Source organism: Podarcis pityusensis (assembly GCF_964106645.2).
Source record: "Podarcis pityusensis genome assembly, chromosome: 18".
Taxonomy (NCBI): domain Eukaryota; kingdom Metazoa; phylum Chordata; class Lepidosauria; order Squamata; family Lacertidae; genus Podarcis; species Podarcis pityusensis.
The window spans coordinates 9,415,132-9,436,498 of record NC_138043.1 but is presented as its reverse complement, the minus strand read 5'-3'; the positions used below and the strand labels follow the sequence as shown (position 1 = coordinate 9,436,498).

Here is a 21,367-nt window from a genome sequence, read left to right as displayed (position 1 = left end):
GAATCCTATGGGTTGGTTTTGCTAATTCTGCGTATTCGACCAACTTTGTCTGCCACTCCTTCACAGTTGGTATCTCTTGTGTTTTCCATTTTTGGGCTATCAAAACTCTGGCAGCTGTCGTAGCATACATATATAATCTTCTTAACCTTCTTAATATCCTCTCCTATTAAACCTAGCAATAGTTCTTCAGCCTTTTTTGGGAATGTATATTTAAGCATCCAAATGTCCCTATTTTCCAGGGACAGTCCTGGGTTTACAGAAGCCGTCCCGGTTTCTGATCTGACCCTGGAATGTCCTGCTTTTCCTTAGGACGTCCCTGTTTTCATCGGGGAAATGTTGGAAGGCATGCGATAGAACTTGCATCCTACTGTATGGAAGACTACTGAGCTGGGGGACCATGTAAGATTCAGGTCCTTTGTTCACAAAGGAAGTTGCCTTCCAGTGAGCTAAACCACCAATCCGTCTAGGTCAGTATCACCGGCACTGGTTGGCTGAGCTGGGAAAAGCGTTGGACTCTTGAGAGCGCCACCGATTCCGGTTCTGTCAGTTTGGTTACACCTCTCTCTCTCTCTCTCTCTCTCTCCCTCAGCCACCCACCCTTGCCCCGACATTACTTGTTATGTACTGAAGTTCTCACCCTGGGCCAGCAGGGGGATACTGTAGATAGTTATGCAAATAAGGGATCGAAAGTGACGTTCAGTGATTGGATAGTATAAGAAAGTTGTTACAGTAACGTTGTACTGGAGCTCTATATAAGCAGGCTGACTGAACCCTTCAGTTCAGTTCTGTCCTGGCCTGTGAATAAACAAGAGCTGTTTGAAGAATCGCTGTGTCGTCTGATATGTTCACCCACAACTTAACATTACTGATAACACACTGCATGTAAAACACAGTAAACGAAAGCCAGGGACCCACAATTTTGTCGCCTCAAGGTTATTTTGATGGCACACAGCTCTGCAAGTTTACACACTCTGGTTCGCTGACAAACCATCTCATCGTAGATCGCCTTCGACGCAAGGGGAAGCGAGGGAACCTCGACGTGCAATTGTGCGTGCCGCCACACCAACACATCTCCCTCTCCTCCCCATGTTGCATCGATGCACACAAGCAGATGGTTAACACGGATATGGGAGGGGGATTTGAAAAACACAAATGGTTTGAAACACATGAAAGTCTGTGTGGCGAAGGCGGCAGCTGTCCTTGACCGAAAATCTGGCAAAGGTGCTGTCCAGGATCTTGGAAGGTAAACAGAAGCTGCTCTTCTAGACTTGGGTTGGGTTGGGAAATCTAGATATGGGGCATGTGGTTTTTTTTATCAGACTCGCTGACCATGATGCAGAATAAGCTTGCAATTTCTTGCATGTATCTATATCCTTGTCTAATGTCACACAACCAGCAGTAATATTGCCTTACCCCAGATACAGCTACTTTCCCAAACCAAGTCTCCTATGTATATTTTGCTCTGAGAGGCTATGTTTGGTCAGAATCGAGTAGATACTTCCAAAGTTAACACTAAACACCAGACCCTCCAAGTCCCCCTATTTTCCAGGGACAGTCCCAGATTTACAGAAGCCGCCCTGGTTTCTGATTTGATCCCGGAATGCCCCGCTTTCCCTTAAAGGTAAAGGTACCCCTGACCGTACGGGCCAGTCGTGTCCGACTCTAGGGTTGTGTGCCCATCTCACTTAAGAGGCCGGGGGCCAGCGCTGTCCGGAGACACTTCCGGGTCACGTGGCCAGCATGACGAAGCTGCTCTGGCGAGCCAGCACCAGCGCAGCACACGGAAACGCCGTTTACCTTCCCGCTATAAAGCGGTACCTATTTATCTACTTGCACTTAGGGGTGCTTTCGAACTGCTAGGTGGGCAGGAGCTGGGACCGAAAGAAGGGAGCTCACCCCACCGCAGGGATTCGAACCCCCGACCATACGATCAGCAAGTCCTAGGCGCTGAGGTTTTACCCACAGCGCCACCCGCGTCCCTTAGGACGTCCCTATTTTCATGGGAGAAACATTGGAGCGTGTGAAATGCATTACTTCTGGTAAATGAGCCACCATATTCACTAGAGGACCGTGAAAATTTGTGTCCTGGACTTTTTAGACTCGTCTTCCCATGTACTATCTGAAACCAAAGGGACACATTGCTTACCAGATGTGATTTTATTTTTAAACTCTCCCACCCCGCTATTAGTGGTTTGTGCAAACCGCTGTTCTGCTTTTTGTATGGTAGAGGTAGGAGGCCCTAAGGGTGCATTTGTGGAAGCAAGTGGGTGAGGTCCCCCCCCAAAAAGTTTGGCAACCGTTGCTCTACATTGTTATATTTGGATGTGTGGGATGTGAAACACAGAGCAGCCAAATACAACATTCCTAGAGTGAACATAAAAGGGGATGTCTGGACCAGCCAGTTGGAACTTCCTGTTTCCTCCTGGGCTGGGATAGTCTTCCTCTGCATGTGACCAGAGGTGGGCGTGACCTCACCAGTGCAGGTAACAAAACAGCACAGGGGAGGCAGCCATCTCTATCTCTGACTCCATTCCTTGAAGAAGCAACATCTTAGCCTGAGATGCTCTCTTGGCATCTTGGCTTGCAGCCATGAGAGGACAAAGGAACTATCTCCTTATGGGATAGATTCCAAGTGTATATATTTTGTAACTTAAGTCTGCCTTCTGGGATCCATCTGTGAACAGAATGTGTGTGAGTAAACTCTTTTATAATTTTATACAATACTGTGTTGTGCCTAATGTTTTATGAAGGAACAAAGGGGAATTACGAGGAAACTTATTTTAGAGGCTTATACAAGCCTGACAAATACGTTATCTGCTGTACAAATTTTAGAAGGGGATGTTACTCTGCTAAATTATAGAACTTGCTAACACAAGTTGGGAAGGAAATAATTAAACAATATATCCTCTCCTGCCTCCCTGAACATTCCCACAGAATGAACCTAACCTTTCCCATGACAGGTATGGATTCTTGAGTCTTCTCCAAGGGAGCGATGGCAATACCTAGATGTGGACAAGGCCTGTATGTGGCTCCAAATCAAAGCAGCACAGACTGTAGGATGTAACATCACAGAAAGCAGTCAAATACAACAGTTCCTGTTTGCCCAGAGTGCACACACAGGGGGATGTTGCTCCAGCCAGGAGGACTTCCTGTGACCTGGTCTGGAGCATCCTCCCCCTGCGTGTGACCAGGTAGATGGGCGTGGCCCTAGGAGACCCCATAAAAGGGCTGGTCACACAGCCATCTTCCTTCTCTTGCTTCTCTTGATGATGTTCTCTTGATGTCTTTTTGTTTTCTGCTGGCTCTCAGCCAGCAGCACATATGGGATAAACTCTCTTCTGCAGCTAAAAGCTAAAGCCTGCCTTCAGGATCATACAGTGAACTGAATGTAAGTAAACTTCTTATCATTACTTTTAAAAGAAGACTGTTGTGGTCCTTATTGTTGTAAGAGGGAATAAAGGGGAATTTACCAGGATCAAACTCAACCTGGACAAGCCAGATTGGACTGCTTAAGTAAAGAGATCCAAACGAATCTACCAACTAGCTTCCTGATGTATGCTGGGGGAAATGGACTCTGCTACTAACTCACTAGCGTGAGTGAGGAAGGATAATATTTAATCAATATATCCTCTCCTACTATCCACAACATTCCCACACAGACCTCCGATATGTGGGATGTGAAACACAAGAGCAGTCAAGTACAACATTCCTAGAGTGAACATGTTTACACATGGGGAGGAATATTTGTCCAGCCAGCAGGTCAACTTCCTGTTTCCTCCTGGGCTGGACTTCTGCATGTGACTAGAGGTGGGCGTGGCCTCACCTGTGCAGGTAACAAGAAAAGCACAGGGCAGGGCAGCCATCTCTCTCTCTATGACTACTTTCGTCGAAGAAGCAACATCAGCTTAGCCAAAGATGCTCTCTTGGCCTCCAGCCAAGAGAGGACAAAGGGACTGTCTCTTTATGGGATAGTTTCCAGGTGTATGTTACTTTTCTAAGCTAAGTCTGCCTTCTGGGATCTGATTGTGAACAGAATGTGAGTAAACTCTTTTTATACTTTTATAGAAGACTGTGTCGTGTCTTATCTTTTATGAGGGAATAAGGGGAAAATACCAGAACAGTTATTATAGAGGCTTTAGCGAGCCTGAGCAAACGCATCCGCTGTGAGTTTAAACAGGGGAATGTTACTCTGCTAAATTGTGAACTTGTTAACACAAGCTGGAAAGGCTATAATCAGACAATATATCCTCTCCTGCATCCCTGAACGTTCCCACACGATACGGGTAGGTTTCGTATAACAACCCAATGCCACCCCCAGCTAGCAGCAGATTTTTGCAACGATTGAACGGTGCATCGTATTTAGTGGGGCGGATTCCCCTCCTTTCAGGCAGGGACCCCCAAGTCAGGGAGAGACCTGGACAACAGAACAGGGGGATGGAGGGTGGGTGGGTGGGAGCAGGAAGCAGCAGGCACTGGGGGGGGGGGGGGGTTGAAGCAGGTAAACATGTTTGACTTACTGATGGATGGCTTGGAGGAACTTACGCTGGTGTTTCCGTACTTTGGCATGGTCAATCTTCCTCACCAGCTTGGTATGCTTATAGATCAGCCACGTTTCCCTGAGTACGTTGGCGGCAGAATTCTTCACCTGGGGGGTTGGGGAGGGGAAGGGGTTAAGGGGGAAAGAAAAGGAGATGGGCCTCAGACAGGCAGGAGAAATCTGAGGAGGTGAGCGGCGCTCTTCCCAAAAAATAGGCTCGCTGGAGTTCGTGATGGCACAGTCTCTGACCAATCCTACCTTGCTCCCATTGTGATAGCTCTCGATTATCACCAACCAATCCAAGTTTGACTCTGTGAAGGATTGTTTGTGAAGATGCTAAGTTGCACCCGTGTCTTAAGAAAGCTAACTATTCGGAGTTAATTAAGAACTCGGTCTTTTAGTGTGGCAGCATCTACACTTTGGAACTCCCTGCCTTTTGATACCCCTGTACCCTTATTGGCGTCTGCTAAAGAGATTTTTGCCATCCAGATATTTAGAAAGGTGGTGTGAGTTTTAATCTGTTTTTAGTTTATTTTTAACTTTAAATCATTGCTATTAATTTTCCTTATTGGATCATTTTATTGTGATATACACACACATCTCACACTGCTCTGAGGTTTTTTTTAAAAAAACAATTAAGGGGTGCATGCATATTATGAAATAAATAAATATTACTGTTTTCACAGAGTCAAGTCTTGATTCTCTGAATGGCCGCTACAAGGAATTACCGTATTTTTTGCTCTATAAGACTCACTTTTTCCCTCCTAAAAAGTAAGGGGAAATGTGTGTGCATCTTATGGAGCGAATGCAGGCTGAGCAGCTATTCCAGAAGCCAGAACAGCAAGAGGGATTGTGCTTTCACTGCGCAGCGATTCCTCTTGCTGTTCTGGCTTCTGAGATTCAGAATATATTTTTTCTGGGGCGCCACTAGGGGGCGCATTGGAAGATGGCCGACAATACCATCTCTCCGACCCACACGGGGTAATTAAGAGGCTGTTATGGGAGTAGGCAGCCTCCCTTGTTGCCCCAAGGAAATGGGGAACACTGCCCTTGCCTGCTGTGCCCATAAATCACCCCCTAATTCGAAAGAAGGGGGTGAGGGCCCTAGGCAGAATGCCCCCGTGTGGACCTTGGCTCTCCTGGCCGCTGTCTCTGATCGCGCACTACTTGCAGCAATTTGGAATAATTAATTACAAAAGAAGCAAATGCACATATTTCAAGTGAAGAAGGGGAGTGAAGTCTGCTAATTTAAGTGACCTCTGCAAAAGAAGACGACGGGCTGGAGAAACAGGAATATTTTACGATGAAGATACACCAAAGGCGGGGTATGTTGACAACGGGGCTGAATGGGGGGGGGGAACCTTTTTTACTTTCCTTCTATGTGATTTACAAGAACCCCTCCTCATTAGAACCGTCGGTTGAACTGACCCAAGCAGGATGATTAAGGTCTGTGTGGAGATAATCTTTAACCAAAAGGATGCTTTATGGAGACCGAGAAGCAATAAGAGCTTTTGGGAATGGCGCAGCAATTAATTCGGAGTCGCCATCTTGCCAAAGGATTTATAGCCGGGAGGAAGAACAGATTTGTTTTCAGACTGCATTCCTAGTGAATCTCCTCAGAGGTTTTGAGAAAGGAGGCAGATTGGTGAAGATTAATGACGCTAAGACTGTTTTGATGTATGGAAGTGATGTTATATGGAAAACGTCTGGATATGGCTACTGGATAAAAAAAATAATATCCACGCAGGATTACAAACTGTTCTAACCAGCTTGCGGAGACTATCAGAGTTCACAAAGAGAAAGGAAAAATATATGAAAATAACAACAAGAGATGTGGAAAAATAATAAGAAAGGACTGGATAGTACTGTGAACATCATAAGGTTAGATTTGTGGACATTAAAACAGCAGTAAGAAGCAAGAAGTTGATTGGATCCCTTCGGAACTTGAAATATGGGTACCCCCAACAAAAATTTAAAATTCGGCTGTGTAATTTGGAATTTACGTAATTTGGTTTGATTTGATGTGATTGGTCGGTTCATAAAAAAGTATTCTTAAAAAGAATATATTTTTTCTTGTTTTCCTCCTCCAAAAATTAGGTGTGTCTTGTGGTCTGGTGCGTCTTATAGAGCGAAAAATGCGGTACCTCTGGAACAGCAATCCTGTGCATTTTATAAAACAGCGGTAGACGAGGTTGTTCCTTGCATTATCCTCAAAGTAAAGATCTTCCGTGTAGAGACCCATTGAAATTCATGGTTCTCAAGTTCTCATGCCCATTGAATTCAATAGGTCTACTCTGAATATGACCAGCGTTGGAGATGACCCATGGAAAATGGATTGGCCCAAGTTATTCATGTCCATGACCTATGATGGGTTTACTCTTGAGCAGGACAAGGGTTGACTACCACCCACACTCTGTCTATGTTGAGGATCGGGGCTGAGGGTGTTGCACCTCTTACCCGCTTTGATAGCTGTGTATCCATCATGAAGTTGTGGACGTGCTTTTCTGCTTTGGTCAGTTCGAGCTTCCGGGCGACCACGGCAACCACAAGAGCCGTACAGCCTGCACCCTGCAAGACAGGGAAGAGGGTGGGTTAGAATAGGGAAAGCCAAACCAGTTGGATGCCTGCCTGCTGAAGGAGGCGGGAGAAGTGAGCCATATTCAAGGACACTGCAGTGTGCTCCATATTTTCATTTAAGTTAGTAACATGCCATTCAATTACCAAAATCTCTAAGGGGTGGACATATATATATATAATAATTTTTTTCTTAGTTTTTCAACATATCGTTTTCAACAGTAATTAAACATACTTTCATATCTTATATCATATTTTTTTTACTTCCATCAATCACATCTGAAAATTTTCCAATCTATTCACTAAATACACATTTCTTACTTCCACAATTACATTTAATTCATAACTAATATCTCTATTCTTCCTCTATTTTGCAATGCTTCGTACATTTCTCCTTACAAAACTTCTTGCAGTCCTGCTAGCGTAATTTGTTGATTACAGTTGCTCTTCAAATAACCCATATGTTTCTTCCAATCTTCTGTAAATCTTATACAGTGGTACCTCGGGTTAAGTACTTAATTCGTTCCAGAGGTCCGTTCTTAACCTGAAACTGTTCTTAACCTGAAGCACCACTTTAGCTAATGGGGCCTCCTGCTGCCGCCACCGCCGCACAGTTTCTGTTCTCATCTTGAAGCAAAGTTCTTAACCCGAGGTACTATTTCTGGGTGAGCAGAGCCTGTAATCTGAAGCGTCTAGAACCCAAGGTACCACTGTATATTTCTAAGCAGTGATTCATAGTCTGGGAACAATTCTGGCTTCTAGCAGAAGAGGCAGGAGAGGAGGGGGGCCAAGAGGCAGCAATGGGTTCGGCTGCTGAAGAATCCAGGGAGGCTCCCCCTCCTGCTGCAACCAGCTCTCTCCCCCCCCCCCCCCGGCCTCCCAGGGCACTCAGTGAAATGAACGGAGCACGTTAGAGCTCTGTTGTGCACAGACTCAGGGCAGATCTACACACATGGTTTTTAATGTTAAGGAAGCGTTATGGAATGGTTTTGATACCTATATGGACACATGACGTCCTACTTTTAACATTCATAGGGCATTATTAAAATGTGACACTAGAGGGTGTTGCAGAGCGCAGATGGGAAACAGCGTTTTGATGAAAGAAAGAAAGGAAGGAAGTGTCAGGGGACTGCCATCAGTGCCGGAGGGAGAGAGCAAAATCCAGAGGGATTCCGGAGAGCGTCCCGGGATTGGGAGAGGCAGCCCATCTTCTGGGGAAGAGAATCAGCGTAGCACCAGTGGAGAAGGGGGGCAGATGGGGGAAGCGGCGAGGCGGTCCCATGACTGCTTGCCGGGGACCAGCGGGGAGAGTAGGGGTCCTCCGCTGCCCACGCCCTCCTTGCGCAGAAGGCTTTCGCGCAGAGAAAGTAGGAGGAGACTAGGCGTCAAAGAGCTTCTTTGCTGGAAGAAGTTTAAGAAACGCCCACTGACGGATTCGGCCAGCGATTGAGACAGCCACGGGTGAGTGGCTGTCCGGACAGAAAAGGTTCACTCAGGCAATCCAGCCAGGTGTTTGCACCGGCTTACACACGAGCAACCCCTAGAACCATTACAGGAAGGAAGGAAGGAAGGAAGGAAGGAAGGAAGGAAGGAAGGAAGGAAGGTTTTTTTTAAAAAAAATCCAATTTACAAGTATGCCCTGTGACGTTATATATTTATGCCACTACGGCGGCCCGTGTTTTGTTAGCTCAAAAATGGAAAATGAGCGAGGTCCCAACCAAAGAAGAATGGCAACTTAAACTGATGGAATATGCGCAGCTTGCGGATCTAACTTATAGAAAAAGAGAACAAGAAGAACATTCATTTAAAGAAGATTGGAAAATGTTTATTGAATATATGGGGGGGGGGATTGTGTACACTTGGAGACGTTGGCAGAATTAAGAGAAATCCAGCAGTGTAAATAAGTTTTGATGGAAGTAATAATGGAATACTGAATGGTTTAGTTTATATAAAATATGCAGGGATTTATGCTGTGCAAAATGAACCATGGAAAGAGAAGAAGGGAAGTCACTGGTATTTTAAGGTTGTTTAAATGAATAGTCTAAATTGTAAAGGAGAAAATTTAATAAAAATTGTATAAACAAAAACAAAACAATCCAATTTACATGTATGCCCTGTGATATTTTAGAAAGGTACAGTGGTACCTCGGGTTAAGAACTTAATTTGTTCTGGAGGTCCGTTCTTAACCTGAAACTGTTCTTAACCTGAGGTACCACTTTAGCTAATGGGGCCTCCTGCTGCCGCCACGCAATTTCTGTTCTCATCCTGAAGCAAGGTTCTTAACCCAAGGTACTATTTCTGGGTTAGCGGAGTGTGTAACCTGAAACATCTGCAACCCGAGGTACCACTGTATATCTAATGACAGGTCAGTGTCAATCCAGCCTCAGTTTGCAACTGCTTGAGAAAAACCCTGGAGAGGACTTAGATGGTTGTGGGAAAGTGGGGACCTTCATTACTTGCAACTGCCTCATTGGGGCAAGATCTACTGGGAAGAGTTGCTAGGATCACCAAGCCTGCACTGTTTTGAATAAAGAGTTAACTTCACAGACACCATGTTGCTTTTTTAAATCGCTGACCTACACCTGAAATTAAAGCAAGGCAGTCTCTGAAAGGCAATCTGAAAGGCATGGCATGAAAGGAAAGAGGTACAGGGAGGGAAGAGGAAAAAGAAGACATACAAGCTGAAAGGCAGAACGCACAGGGAAGGAAGAGCAGGGAAATGTAAGAAACAAAGGGTGATCTGTGCACCAGCAGGAAAGATACAGGCGGCAGATGGAACCTTACCATAATCCCAGTGAGCAGGCAAACTCCTTTCCCGCAGTAAGTGTGCGGGACCATGTCCCCATAGCCGATGGAGAGGAAGGTGATGGAGATCAACCACATGGCCCCCAGGAAATTGCTGGTCACGTCTTGCTTGTCATGGTATCTGGGCCGAAAAAGAGTAAAAGGAGGGGGGGGGAAGTCTCCATCAAAACCGTCTTGGCTTCTTCCCGTCCGCCCTTGGCCTGCCCCACACATAACCGGAGTGGGTGAGGGTGGGGCTACAGTAGGACACCCCCCCACGTGCCCAATCTCTGCCCACTGCAGGCTGCCACAGAGGATGGAAGAGTTTTGCACTGGACTGGGTGTATTTCAGTTGTGAATCGTCGCCTTAAATGTGGATCCAAAACGGATGAGAATTTGTTGATTTTGGTTTCTCGTTTTAAATTCAGTTCTCCTCATCTGCCCAGCGATAGATGTATATCCTCGTGAAAGCTGGGCAGCATTTCTGGTGCAAATTTCTCCCAATATACCAATGTTTGCATGGGGTTTGACTAACGGACACATTTTCTTGCAAAGCAACCTTTTGTAATATGATAGGGCGTCAGGTTGTTTTCACCAGTGCATGCACCGCAAAGCACACACTGCCCTAATTTTTTTCGCACACAATATTTCTCGGACAACTGCATTGCAAAATTCAGATAAGGGCAATTCCTGCCCTCCCCGTTTGAAGGATAGCTGTTATTTCACAATGCATATTTGCTCCATATTTTACTGTGAATGAAGCATTGATCGTAGCCAACAGTGGTTTGGAAATTCAGTTTTGCAGACCCGGGGAACCCCTTTCCTGCCCATATTTTGCACTGATTCTAAATATGGCTTCTCATTCTATCCCTGTGGCAGCCTTGGAACATTAGCAGCACCATTCAAAGTGTCCATTCCTGCATTCTCAAAGCTGTGGTTGCAAAATTGCTCTCTGGGTTTCGAAGCAGAGAACTCCATCGGATGAACACCCGCTAACTTTTTTTTTTGCAGCTCAAAGACTGAAGGGTTTTGTTTGTTTCATAAAAAAAAACAAGTCAAGATTCCTCTTTGGGTACAACATTGCTTTCCCCCCAATCAGTATGTTTGATTCTTTTACTTCCATTCTCTTTGAAGCTGGGTCCTATGCAAGTTTACTCGAAAGAAAGTCCTACTGTTCCTCCTCCTCCTCAAAATACTGTTTCCCTAAGCTTTTTCAGTCTGTGTCATCATACACAAGGGAATACAGTGGTACCTCGGGTTAAGTACTTAATTCGTTCCAGAGGTCCGTTCTTAACCTGAAACTGTTCTTAACCTGAAGCTCCACTTTAGCTAATGGGGCCTCCTGCTGCCGCTGCGCCACTGGAACATGATTTCTGTTCTCATCCTGAAGCAAAGTTCTTAACCCAAGGTACTATCTCTAGGTTAGCGGAGTCTGTAACCTGAAGCGTATGTAACCTGAAGCGTATGTAACCCGAGGTACCGCTGTATTCCATAAGAAGGGTCTCAGCTAGGAAGAAGAAGAAGAAGAAGAAGAAGAAGAAGAAGAATGCTGTATTGTTTTTAACACTCAATTGGAAGCTGCCCAGAGTGGCTGGGGAAACTCAGCCAGATGGGCGGGGTATAATTAATAAATTATTATTATTATTATTATTATTATTATTATTATTATTACCTGTTGGATCAGGCCAGTGGCCCAGCGGCATCCTGTTCTCACAGTGGCCAACCAGATTGCCCAATGAGAAGTCTGCAAGCAGGATCCTAGCACCAGATCTGTCTCCCTTCCTGCAGAGCATAGCGCTCCTGGCTAGTAGCCCTCGACAGCCCCCCCTCCATGAATCTGTCCAATCCTCTTTTAAAGCCATCCAAGTCTGATGGCCGTCACTGCCTCCTGTGGCAGAGAGTTCCACAGGTTAACTGCACTGCGTGAGTAAGTTCTCCATCGTTCCTGTCCTGGATTCAGCTCCGTCGCGTCCCCCACAAGGTCAAGTGATCTTTACAGAGGTCATCGCATATATCTCATCACAATGAAGTCAGGATTGCTGGTGGGGTTGTGAGCTCTGAGGAACATTCTCCCCATCCTTAGTGGAAATGCCCTCAGGCCTCATTATTCTGGTCCCCTGAAATACCAAGAGGGACTCGGGTGGCACTGTGGGTTAAACCATAGAGCCTAGGAATTGCTGATCAGAAGGTCGGCGGTTCGAATCCCTGCAACGGGGTGAGCTCCCGTTGCTCGGTCCCTGCTCCTGCCAACCTAGCAGTTTGGAAGCACATCAAAGTGCAAGTAGATAAATAGGTACCACTCTGGCGGGAAGATAAACGGCATTTCCGTGCGCTGCTCTGGTTCACCAGGAGTGGCTTAGTCATGCTGGCCACATGACCCGGAAGCTGTACGCCGGCTCCCTCGGCCAATAAAGCGAGATGAGCGCCGCAGCCCCAGAGTTGATCACGACTGGACCTAATGGTCAGGGGTCCCTTTACCTTTTTAAAATACCAAGAAATCTCTAAAGTCATTAGACCACCTGCTCAGGCTTTCCCTCAATTGCAATGACTGAACAGGTCACAGAAAACCTCTCCTCTTTCCAGAGGGGAGGTGCTGTGAGCGGGAGCCGTTTCCTGCGTTAGCAGGGGGGGTTCCGGCCCCTGCTCAGGTGTCCTGGCTGCTGTGCCACGCCCCCTGGCAGCCAACCAATCAGGCGGAGGCTTGGGGGTGGGGTTTAGCCACTCAAATGTGGCCTCAGCAGCGCTTCCCCCTCATTGCGCCACTTGGTTTCGTCGGGTCACCCACCCACCCTACCTTTAGTTCATTGTTTTGTTTTTGACCTTGCTATGGACCTGTGGTTGGTCGCGTTGGTGGCCTAAGGGGCCTGGTAGGAATTTTATCCAGCTGGCAAATTCACAGTGGCCACTTGGTTTTTCGCCTAGGTAAAGAGACCCCTGACCATTAGCTCCAGTCGCGGACGACTCTGGGGTTGCGGCGCTCATCTCGCTTTACTGGCCGAGGGAGCCGGCGTACAGCTTCCGGGTCATGTGGCCAGCATGACTAAGCCGCTTCTGGCGAACCAGAGCAGCGCACGCAAATGCCATCTACCTTCCCGCCGGAGCGGTACCTATTTATCTACTTGCACTTTGACGTGCTTTCAAACTGCTAGGTTGGCAGGAGCTGGGACCGAGCAACGGGAGCTCACCCTGTTGTGGGATTCAAACCGCTGACCTTCTTATCGGCAAGTCCTAGGCTCTGTGGTTTAACACACAGCGCCACCCGCGTCCTGCCACCCACGTTTTTCACCTATCTCGTAGCAAATCGCCACAACTTTTCGGGTATTGGCGGTTAGGCATTGGAATATGTTTGTGTATTGGAGGGCAGGGTGTGGCCATCACCCACCCCCCCACTTTTTGGGTATTCCATTAAAGGAATCCGGCGGTCGTGGATCCTGTCCAACGCCCTTGCTGGTGGCTAGGGCCATGGCACGACCCCCGGTGACATCAGAGGGAGCTTACAGTTGTATTTGCATCAACAGGCTCCTCCTACTGGTGGTTAACCCTTGTTAGACTCACCCCTTCCCGAGGGGGTGGAGTCACGCTCTGTTGTTTTAGCCAATGCCTAAGCCAATACCACTCACATGCTGTAACCAATAAAGTTGTGGCCTTTTTTAGCCCATTAACCTAATATACTGCGTCCTGGTGTCTTTCTTATCCTCAAGCGGGTCCTCGACTCACAACAGTGGAATCAGAGCGATGGAAGGAACCACGAGGGTCAACAGCCGGCAATGCAGGAATCTTTTTGCCCAGTGTGGGGTTCGAACTCATGACCTGATATAAAGAGTCTCATGCTTTACCAACTGAGCCATCCTTTGTCGATGGATGGCACGAATGCTTGTCACTTTGAAGAGGTTGTGACACGGCTGCAGCTAGGATTTTAGGAGCCTGGGAATGGAAAACCTAGAAAAATCTGCATTTGGCTGTGCGGTATATAAGAACATATGGGCTTTAGCTACCGGGGGGTGAGGAGAGGGGGGAGGAATACATGAAAACTGTGTGTTTCTTTTGGAAGATCCAGAATGCTTTTAGGTCAAGCTGGAAGGCGTGCAAAGGAGGGCAAACAAGAAGATGATGGGTCTGGAAACCAAATCTTATGAGGAACGGTTGAAGGAGCTGGGGATTTTAGCCTGGAAAAGAGGAGACTGAGAGGAGATAGGAGGTAAAGGTAAAGGGACCCCTGACCATTAGGTCCAGTTGTGACCGACTCTGGGGTTGCGGCGCTCATCTCGCTTTATTGGCTTAGGGAGCCGGCATACAGCTTCCGGGTCATGTGGCCAGCATGACTAAGCCGCTTCTGGCGAACCAGAGCAGCGCACGGAAACGCCGTTTACCTTCCCGCCGGAGTGGTACCTATTTATCTACTTGCACTTTGAGATGCTTTCGAACTGCTAGGTGGGCAGGAGCAGGGACCGAGCAATGGGAGCTCACCCCGTCGTGGGGATTCGAACCGCCAACCTTTTGATCGGCAAGCCCTAGGTTCTGTGGTTTAACCCACAGCGCCACCCAGGTCCCTAGGGATAGGATACCCATCTTTAAATATCCGAAGGGCTGTCACATGGATGATGGAGCAAGCTTGTTTTCTCCTGCTCCAGAGGGTAGGACTCGAACCCATGGCTTCAGGTTACAAGAAAGGAGATTCTGACTAAACATCAGGAAGAACTTTCCGGCAGTTTAAGAGTCATTTTACAGTGGAATGGTCTCCCTCAGGAGATTATGGGGTCTCCTTCCTTGGAGGTTTTTAAGTAGAAGTTGGAAGGCCATCTGTCAGGGATGATTAAGCTGAGATTCCTGCATTGCAGGGGGTTGGAATGGATGACCCTTGGGTTTCCCTTTCAACTTTACAATTTTAAGATTCTGTGATGTAACACTTCTGGGTTGTTAAGAAAGGCTGCTTTGTTTTGTTTCAACCAGCGGCTGTTGAGTGCCAATCCTGAGCATACAGACCTACAAGCCAGAAAGGAAAAAACGGGAAAGCCCCCTGTGAATATTTGTAGGGTCCTGGGGGAACAGGGAAATGTCAACAACGCTTTGCAAAAGAAAGAAAGAAAGAAAGAAAAGGGCTTTGCAATTTAACGCCCGACTCAAACGCACACAGCAAATTAGCGCTAATGTGAGATGAGTGGAGTGATACCCGCAGAGGGATTTATTCTGCTGAGCTGAGCGTCACTCCTCTCCGGAGACTGGAGGAAAGCGAAGGAGCGTTTAAAGCTGCGCAGATTAGTTTTGAAGAAGCGCTATGGGGGGGGATGGGGGGAAGTGTGACTTAATTGCTCGTGGTGCTAATTAGGATTGCTATTGATTCGCTGGAAGGTGGCAGCGCCTTCAGGGCAGGAGCCCAGGGCTCCTCTCACCAGGGTGGGCAAGGAATGCGCAGGCCTTGCAATGTTGCAGAACTAGGGTTGGTATATTCAGAAGAAATGGGGAATAGTGCATCTGTCCTGACCAGACAGAAGGACTGTTTCTGGGGGACAGGGGGCGGGCAGGTGTGGGGGACTTCCTGGTCCTGAGTGGGGTAATTGTGTCCCTGAAGGAGCAGGTGCGCAGCCGGGGGGCCATTTGGGACTCAAAGCTGTCCATGGAGGCACAGGTCATTCTGTGTCCAGGGCAGCTGCTTACCAGCTCCATCTGAGACCCTACCTGCCTGCTCCCTGTCTCCCCAGAGTGGTCCATGTTCTGGTCATAGCTGTCAACTTTCAGATTTGAAAATAAGGGGTCAGCAGCCTCAAAAATAAGGGATCAGCAGCCTCACCTGTCCCGGGGACAGTCTACAGGATATCTAACAATCTGGGATAGCAGCAGGAAGTGGCGCTGGAATAAGGGGATTTCCTGCAAAAAAGGGAAGGTTGACAGCTATGGTTCTGGTTATCTCCCTCTTGGACTACTGCCATGCGCTCTACATGGGGCTACCTTTGAAGGTGACCCAGAAACAACAACTAATCCACAATGCAGCAGCTAGACTGGGGACTGGGAGTGGCCGCCAGGACCATATAACACAGGTCCTAAAGGATCTTCACTGGCTCCCAGTATGTTTCTGAGCACAATTCAAAGTGTTGGTGCTGACCTTTAAAGCCCTGAACAGCCTTGGCCCAGTATACCTGAAGGAGCGTTTCCACCCCCATTGTCCAGCCCAGACACTGAGTTCCAGCTCTGAGGGCCTTCTGGCGGTTCCCTCACTGTGAGATGTGAAGCTACAGGGAACCAGGCAGAGGACCTTCTTGGTGGTGGCCCCCTCCCTGTGGAATGCCCTCCCATCAGAAGGCAGCCCTCTATTGGGAAGTTTTAAATGTTTCAACTGCCTTGGCCCCATATGCCTGAAGGAGTGTCTCCACCCCCATTTTTGATGGCTATCCTAGCTGCTCTCAGTCTAGTCTTTTCCAGGCTAAACATCCCCAGCTCCTTCAACTGTTCCTCATAAGGCTTCATTTCCGAACCCCTGATCATCTTGGTCGTTCTCCTCTGTACACCTTCCTGCTCGTACACACACTGAATTGTTTTTTTTGGGGGGGGGGGGAGGGAGCCATGAATGTTTAAAATGGTGCTTTAAAAGGATTGTACGAATGTGGCCTAAATTAGAAAGGTCTATTAAGTTCAATGAGTGTGACGAGTCTTTAATACAAGGGAGCCTGGCTGGATCAAACCACCTGGCAATCCAATAGATAACTTCTGACATCCTTGGGGGGGGGGGGGACGACAAAACTGGGCTTGCATGCCAGACCTGCTTGTTCCAGCAATTACTACTTAGAGATAGACTGTTCCTGATCAAGGAGGTTCTATTAAGACACCATGGCTACCAGCAGTTGACTCCTCCTCTTCAATAGTCTACCAATTTCCACTAAAATAAGACCCACAACTGTGCTCTCTGAGTTTTGCCTTGTTAAATTGTACGGTTTTCCCGAAGAGATCAATTCAGCATGGCAAAATTTTATCTGATCACTTGTGTCTGTAATCAATGCACAAACTGCAGCGTCCCCTGCAAATACCTATCTGCCTTCTGCCCGCCCTGCTTCTATAGCTGACTAAAACAGTGGCCACCGCCACATCTTGTGGCACTGAGTTCCGCAGGTGAACTGTGTGGCCTGAGTAAAGAAAGTTCACGGTTTTCAGCAAAACCCTTCAGTGCGAATCGCTGCAGGCAAAAAAGGAAGGGAGAAGGAAAGGAAAAGAGAGAGAATAACCTCCTCCCCGACCTTGGAAAAGAACCGGCATGGAGCGTGGTGGATTTCGGAAGATGCACTGGAAGTTAGCGAAGAAGAGGGTGCTTTGGAGTGGCATGCAGGGAGTAAGACTGGGATAGAGGAATGCAGAAATTTGTCCCCCAGGAGGGGAAAAAACTAAAGGAACAGAAAGACCCAGACAAGCCTGACTACGCCAAGCAATGTTAAGAGGAGGAATTTAGGATTGCTGCTTTCTTTCTTTCTATTCACCCTGCAAAGCTCAAGCTAGTGGACCCCCAGACCTTCTCCGTCCCCCATAGGTGTATCCAGCCCTCCTTGCCCAGGGAAGGGTAGCGGCGGTTGTGAACCGTTGAACATTTTGCTCGGAACATCGGAAAAGGTTGCAAGGGGTGGCGGGGGAATCTGCAGAGTCAGAAGCATGGGCCACCCCAGAGTCATCTAGTCCAACCCCACAACTGCAATGCAGGATGTGCATTGTGGAAAATCTGACTGCTTCCCAGGAAAGGACTTTCAATGGCGCTATGTTGCTTTCGCTAGATCAGCTTTGCTAGCTTGCAAAGATGCGGTTTTATATTGTTCTCAGTTCTGTCATAGTTTAATTGCTTTTTTCCCCCTAACTGCTATCTCCGATAGATCTTTAGCTTTCTGCATTTTCTCTGCGTTGGTTTTAATTTTGAGTCCCGGTCCCAGGGGAAAAGTTGGGCCATAAATAATGATGGTGATGCTTTAATTGTGATTCCTGCATTGCAGGGGGTTGGACTAGATGACCCTTGGGGTCCCCCTTCCAATTCTATGATTTGAGGATGATGATGATGATGATAAACAGGGGTGGCATGATGTAATCCCTGCATTGCAGGGGGTTGGACTAGATGACCTTTGGCGTCCCCCTTCCAATTCTATGATTCGATGATGATGACGATGATAAACAGGGGTGGCAAGATATAGCTGTCTGGCAGTTCTGTCTCTCCCCCCCAACCCCCCAAAACCTGTGGTTCCTGCATGTCAGGGGTTGGACTAGATGACCCTCAGGGTCCCTGCAGTTCTATGATCCTGTGAAAAGCAGGCATCACTGGGCCAGGAAGGGATCAAAGCCTCCTCTGGCTCTCCTCTGGCAGTGGGTGTGCATGTGCGCTTGAATCACGCAGCCTTCTCGGTTCCCTTCACGGCTGAGTGTGGCCTGACTCACTGCTTCCTCGCACAGAGAAAACCAGGCAGCCCTGAAAAAAAATCCATGGCGCGCTGGCTGAGCTCCTGGTGTTCACGAAAGGGCTTCCGGGGTGCTTCTCCATCTTGGCATCTAAGGGGGTTCTTCCTCAACCACCAGCCACTGCTGCGCCAAGAAGAGAACGAGGGCGCAGGAGACCGGGCCACCCCCCTCCTCGCTCCCCTCTCAAGGTTGAATGCTTGTCTGGCAGCCGTGATAAATTTCCAGGAAATGACGCCGCCGCCTCGGGACAGCTTAAAGGCTGAGGATTTATGGGGGCACCAGCTTTTGTGGACGAAAGGATGTGGGGTGGGTTTGGAGGAGGTGGGCAGGAAGGGGGAACTGGGTTTTAGCCCATGTTTGCCATGCTCAGAGTAGGCCCATTGAAATTGAGGGACGTGGCTACTCTTCCCCTCCTGCAGTTTCCAGCATCTGCTATTCAGGAGCTCAGACACTGGACACAGAACATTGCCAACGTGGCAGGGTTTCAGCATTAGCCATCTCCTGCTCTGTGATTTTTTTCCTAATCCTCTTTTCATAGACTCGTAGAGTTGGAAAGGATGCTGGAATCTCAGCAAAAGCATCCATCACAGATGGCCATCCCCATAAACCTTCAAAGTCAACCACTTCCCAAGGGCAATCGTTCCACTGTTGTACAGCTCTTGCAGTCAGAACATCTCCCTGATGTTTAGCTGGAATGTCTTTTCTTGTAACACGAATCCGTTGTTTCAGTCCTACACTCCAGAGCAGGGGAAAACAAGCTTGTTCCCTCTTCCATGTGACAGCCCTACAGATATTTGAAGATGGCCATCATATCTCCTCTCAGTCTTCTCTTTATTGGGCTACATACATTGGATATAATTCCCTCAACCGTTCCTCATATGGCTTGGTCTCCAGACCCTTGATCATCTTGGCCACCCTCCTCTGCACACCTACCAGTTTGCCAACATCCTCCTCATGTTGTGGCACCCAGAATTGCACACAGGATTCCAGGTTGTGGGATGTGAAACACAAGAGCAGTCAAGTACAACATTCCTAGAGTGAACATGTTTACACATGGGGAGGAATGTTTGTCCAGCCAGCAGGTAAACTTCCTGTTTCCTCCTGGGCTGGGACAGACTTCCTCTGCATGTGACCAGAGGTGTGCGTGGCCTCACCTGTGCAGGTAATGACAAAAGCCCAGGGCAGGGCAGCCACCTCTCTCTCTTTGACTACATGCATCGAAGAAGCAACAGCAGCTTAGCCAAAGATGCTCTCTTGGCCAAGAGAGGACAAAGGGACTGTCTCTTTATGGGATAGTTTCCAGGTGTGTGTTACCTTTCTAAGCTAAGTCTGCCTTCTGGGATCCGATTGTGAACAGAATGTGAGTGAGTAAACTCTTTTTATACTTTTATAGAAGACTGTGCCGTGTCTTATCTTTTATGAGGGAATAAGGGGGAAATACCAGAGCAGTTATTATAGAGGCTTTAGCGAGCCTGAGCAAACGCATCCGCTGCGAGTTTAAACAGGGGAATGTTACTCTGCTAAATTGTGAACTTGTTAACGCAAGTTGGAAAGGCTATAATCAAACAATATATCCTCTCCTGCATCCCTGAACATTCCCACACAGGTGTAGTCTGACCAAGGCAGAATAGAGCAGTACTGTTTCTTCCCTCGATTTGGACACTTGACTTCTCGTTATACAACCTAGAATAGCATTCCCTCTTTTTTTGCTGCTGTATCACACTGTTTACTCATATTCAGCTTGTGGCCTGCTGAGACCCCAGATCCTTTTCACAGGTACAACCAGGAACCCCCCATCCTGTTTTTGTGCATCTGGTTCTTCCAGATGGATAATACCTAAGAAATATATCCTCTCTTAGTTTCTATACCCATCCCTACAGCCAGCCAGGCAAGAACACCCAAGGGAGGGAGCAAAGCAGTGGTGAGTGATTGGAGTGGTCTGAGGAGAGGAGGATGTGGCCTAGAGATTGTCCTGAGGGTCAGACAGAGAGGCATTTATCCCCAGGACTAAGGTTCACTGCCTTTGCAGTAAGGTTTCCTAAGTTGATGGACATCTTTCATTATCTGGTGTTCTGGAAGGTTTCATCATGATGCAGTTTTGAAGGGAGAGGGTCTGGGACAGATCCTCCATTGCACACATCACAAATGAGGAAGATGGGGACGAAACAATTTAAGTAAATTGCATGTGTGTGCCATGCACAATTTAGACGCGAAGGATGACAAGGGCAAGATCTTGCATGCACGCGTTGTTTCCTCTTGAGAAAGAAGGACCAATCAGCTAGGAATGCAAACATCTTAAGATGGGAGGGGTTAAATGGGGAGAATTTTGGGAGATATAAAGCTTTTGGGAGGAGTAAATTCTCTGGACGGGAAGGTTGAGGTGGTGAAGTGGAAGGAAGGAAGGAAGGAAGGAAGGAAGGAAGGAAGGAAGGAAGGAAGGAAGGACATATGGATGAATGGATAGATGGACAAAGCTTCCTTCCGAAAGCTAGATTAGCTTTGGGATTCTGTTCAAAGTTCACAACCACCACCAGCACCCAGGGTTTCCTCTACCCCAGACCCCCCCACAGACGACACCCCAAACTGCTAATCCCGCAAGCTGCAGCTAATCTTAAATTCTGAGCAAGTCTTGGCCTCCGTGCAAGGGTTGTGTCTACCCAGCTGCTAGCCAATCGGAACTCACAGTTTGTCCCTACGAGAAGCACAGCGGTTTGGAGAGGAGGAAAAACAACAACAACAACAACAGCACGTTATTGAGCAGTTTCCAGGCCGGAGGAAAAACAGGGCAAAAAGTCCAGAAAGCAAACGACACACACGAATGGCACAGAGACAAACACGGTGGGGGGGGCTGCTGGAAAGTGTGGGGCACCCTCTTAGGTCTGACACAGCCGAGGGGAAAGCCCAGATCTGGCGCAAAGAGGGAGAGGTGAATTTGTTTCTGTTTCCCTCGATTTCTCCCAAGACTTAAGCTCAGTTCTCCAGGCATTTGACACCTGAGATGTGTGCTTTCAGGGCCTCATTCCTGTGACCATAATCAGATTTAGCTGTTTT

At 47.7% G+C, this 21,367-nt stretch overlaps 1 protein-coding gene across 4 annotated transcripts in view; it reads right to left on the bottom strand.

Annotated features, from left to right (window-relative positions):
• Window positions 1-21,367, bottom strand: part of KCNN1 (potassium calcium-activated channel subfamily N member 1) — an 89,921-nt gene that overhangs the window by 13,607 nt on the left and 54,947 nt on the right. For all 4 annotated transcript variants that reach the window (XM_080989002.1, XM_080989001.1, XM_080989003.1 and 1 more), the window contains exons 5-7: window positions 9,896-10,037; window positions 6,995-7,105; window positions 4,518-4,645 (exon numbers count right to left, since the gene is read on the bottom strand). In XM_080989002.1, coding sequence (XP_080845128.1) covers window positions 4,518-4,645; window positions 6,995-7,105; window positions 9,896-10,037 — 381 coding nt within the window. The remainder of the gene's footprint in view (window positions 1-4,517; window positions 4,646-6,994; window positions 7,106-9,895; window positions 10,038-21,367) is intronic.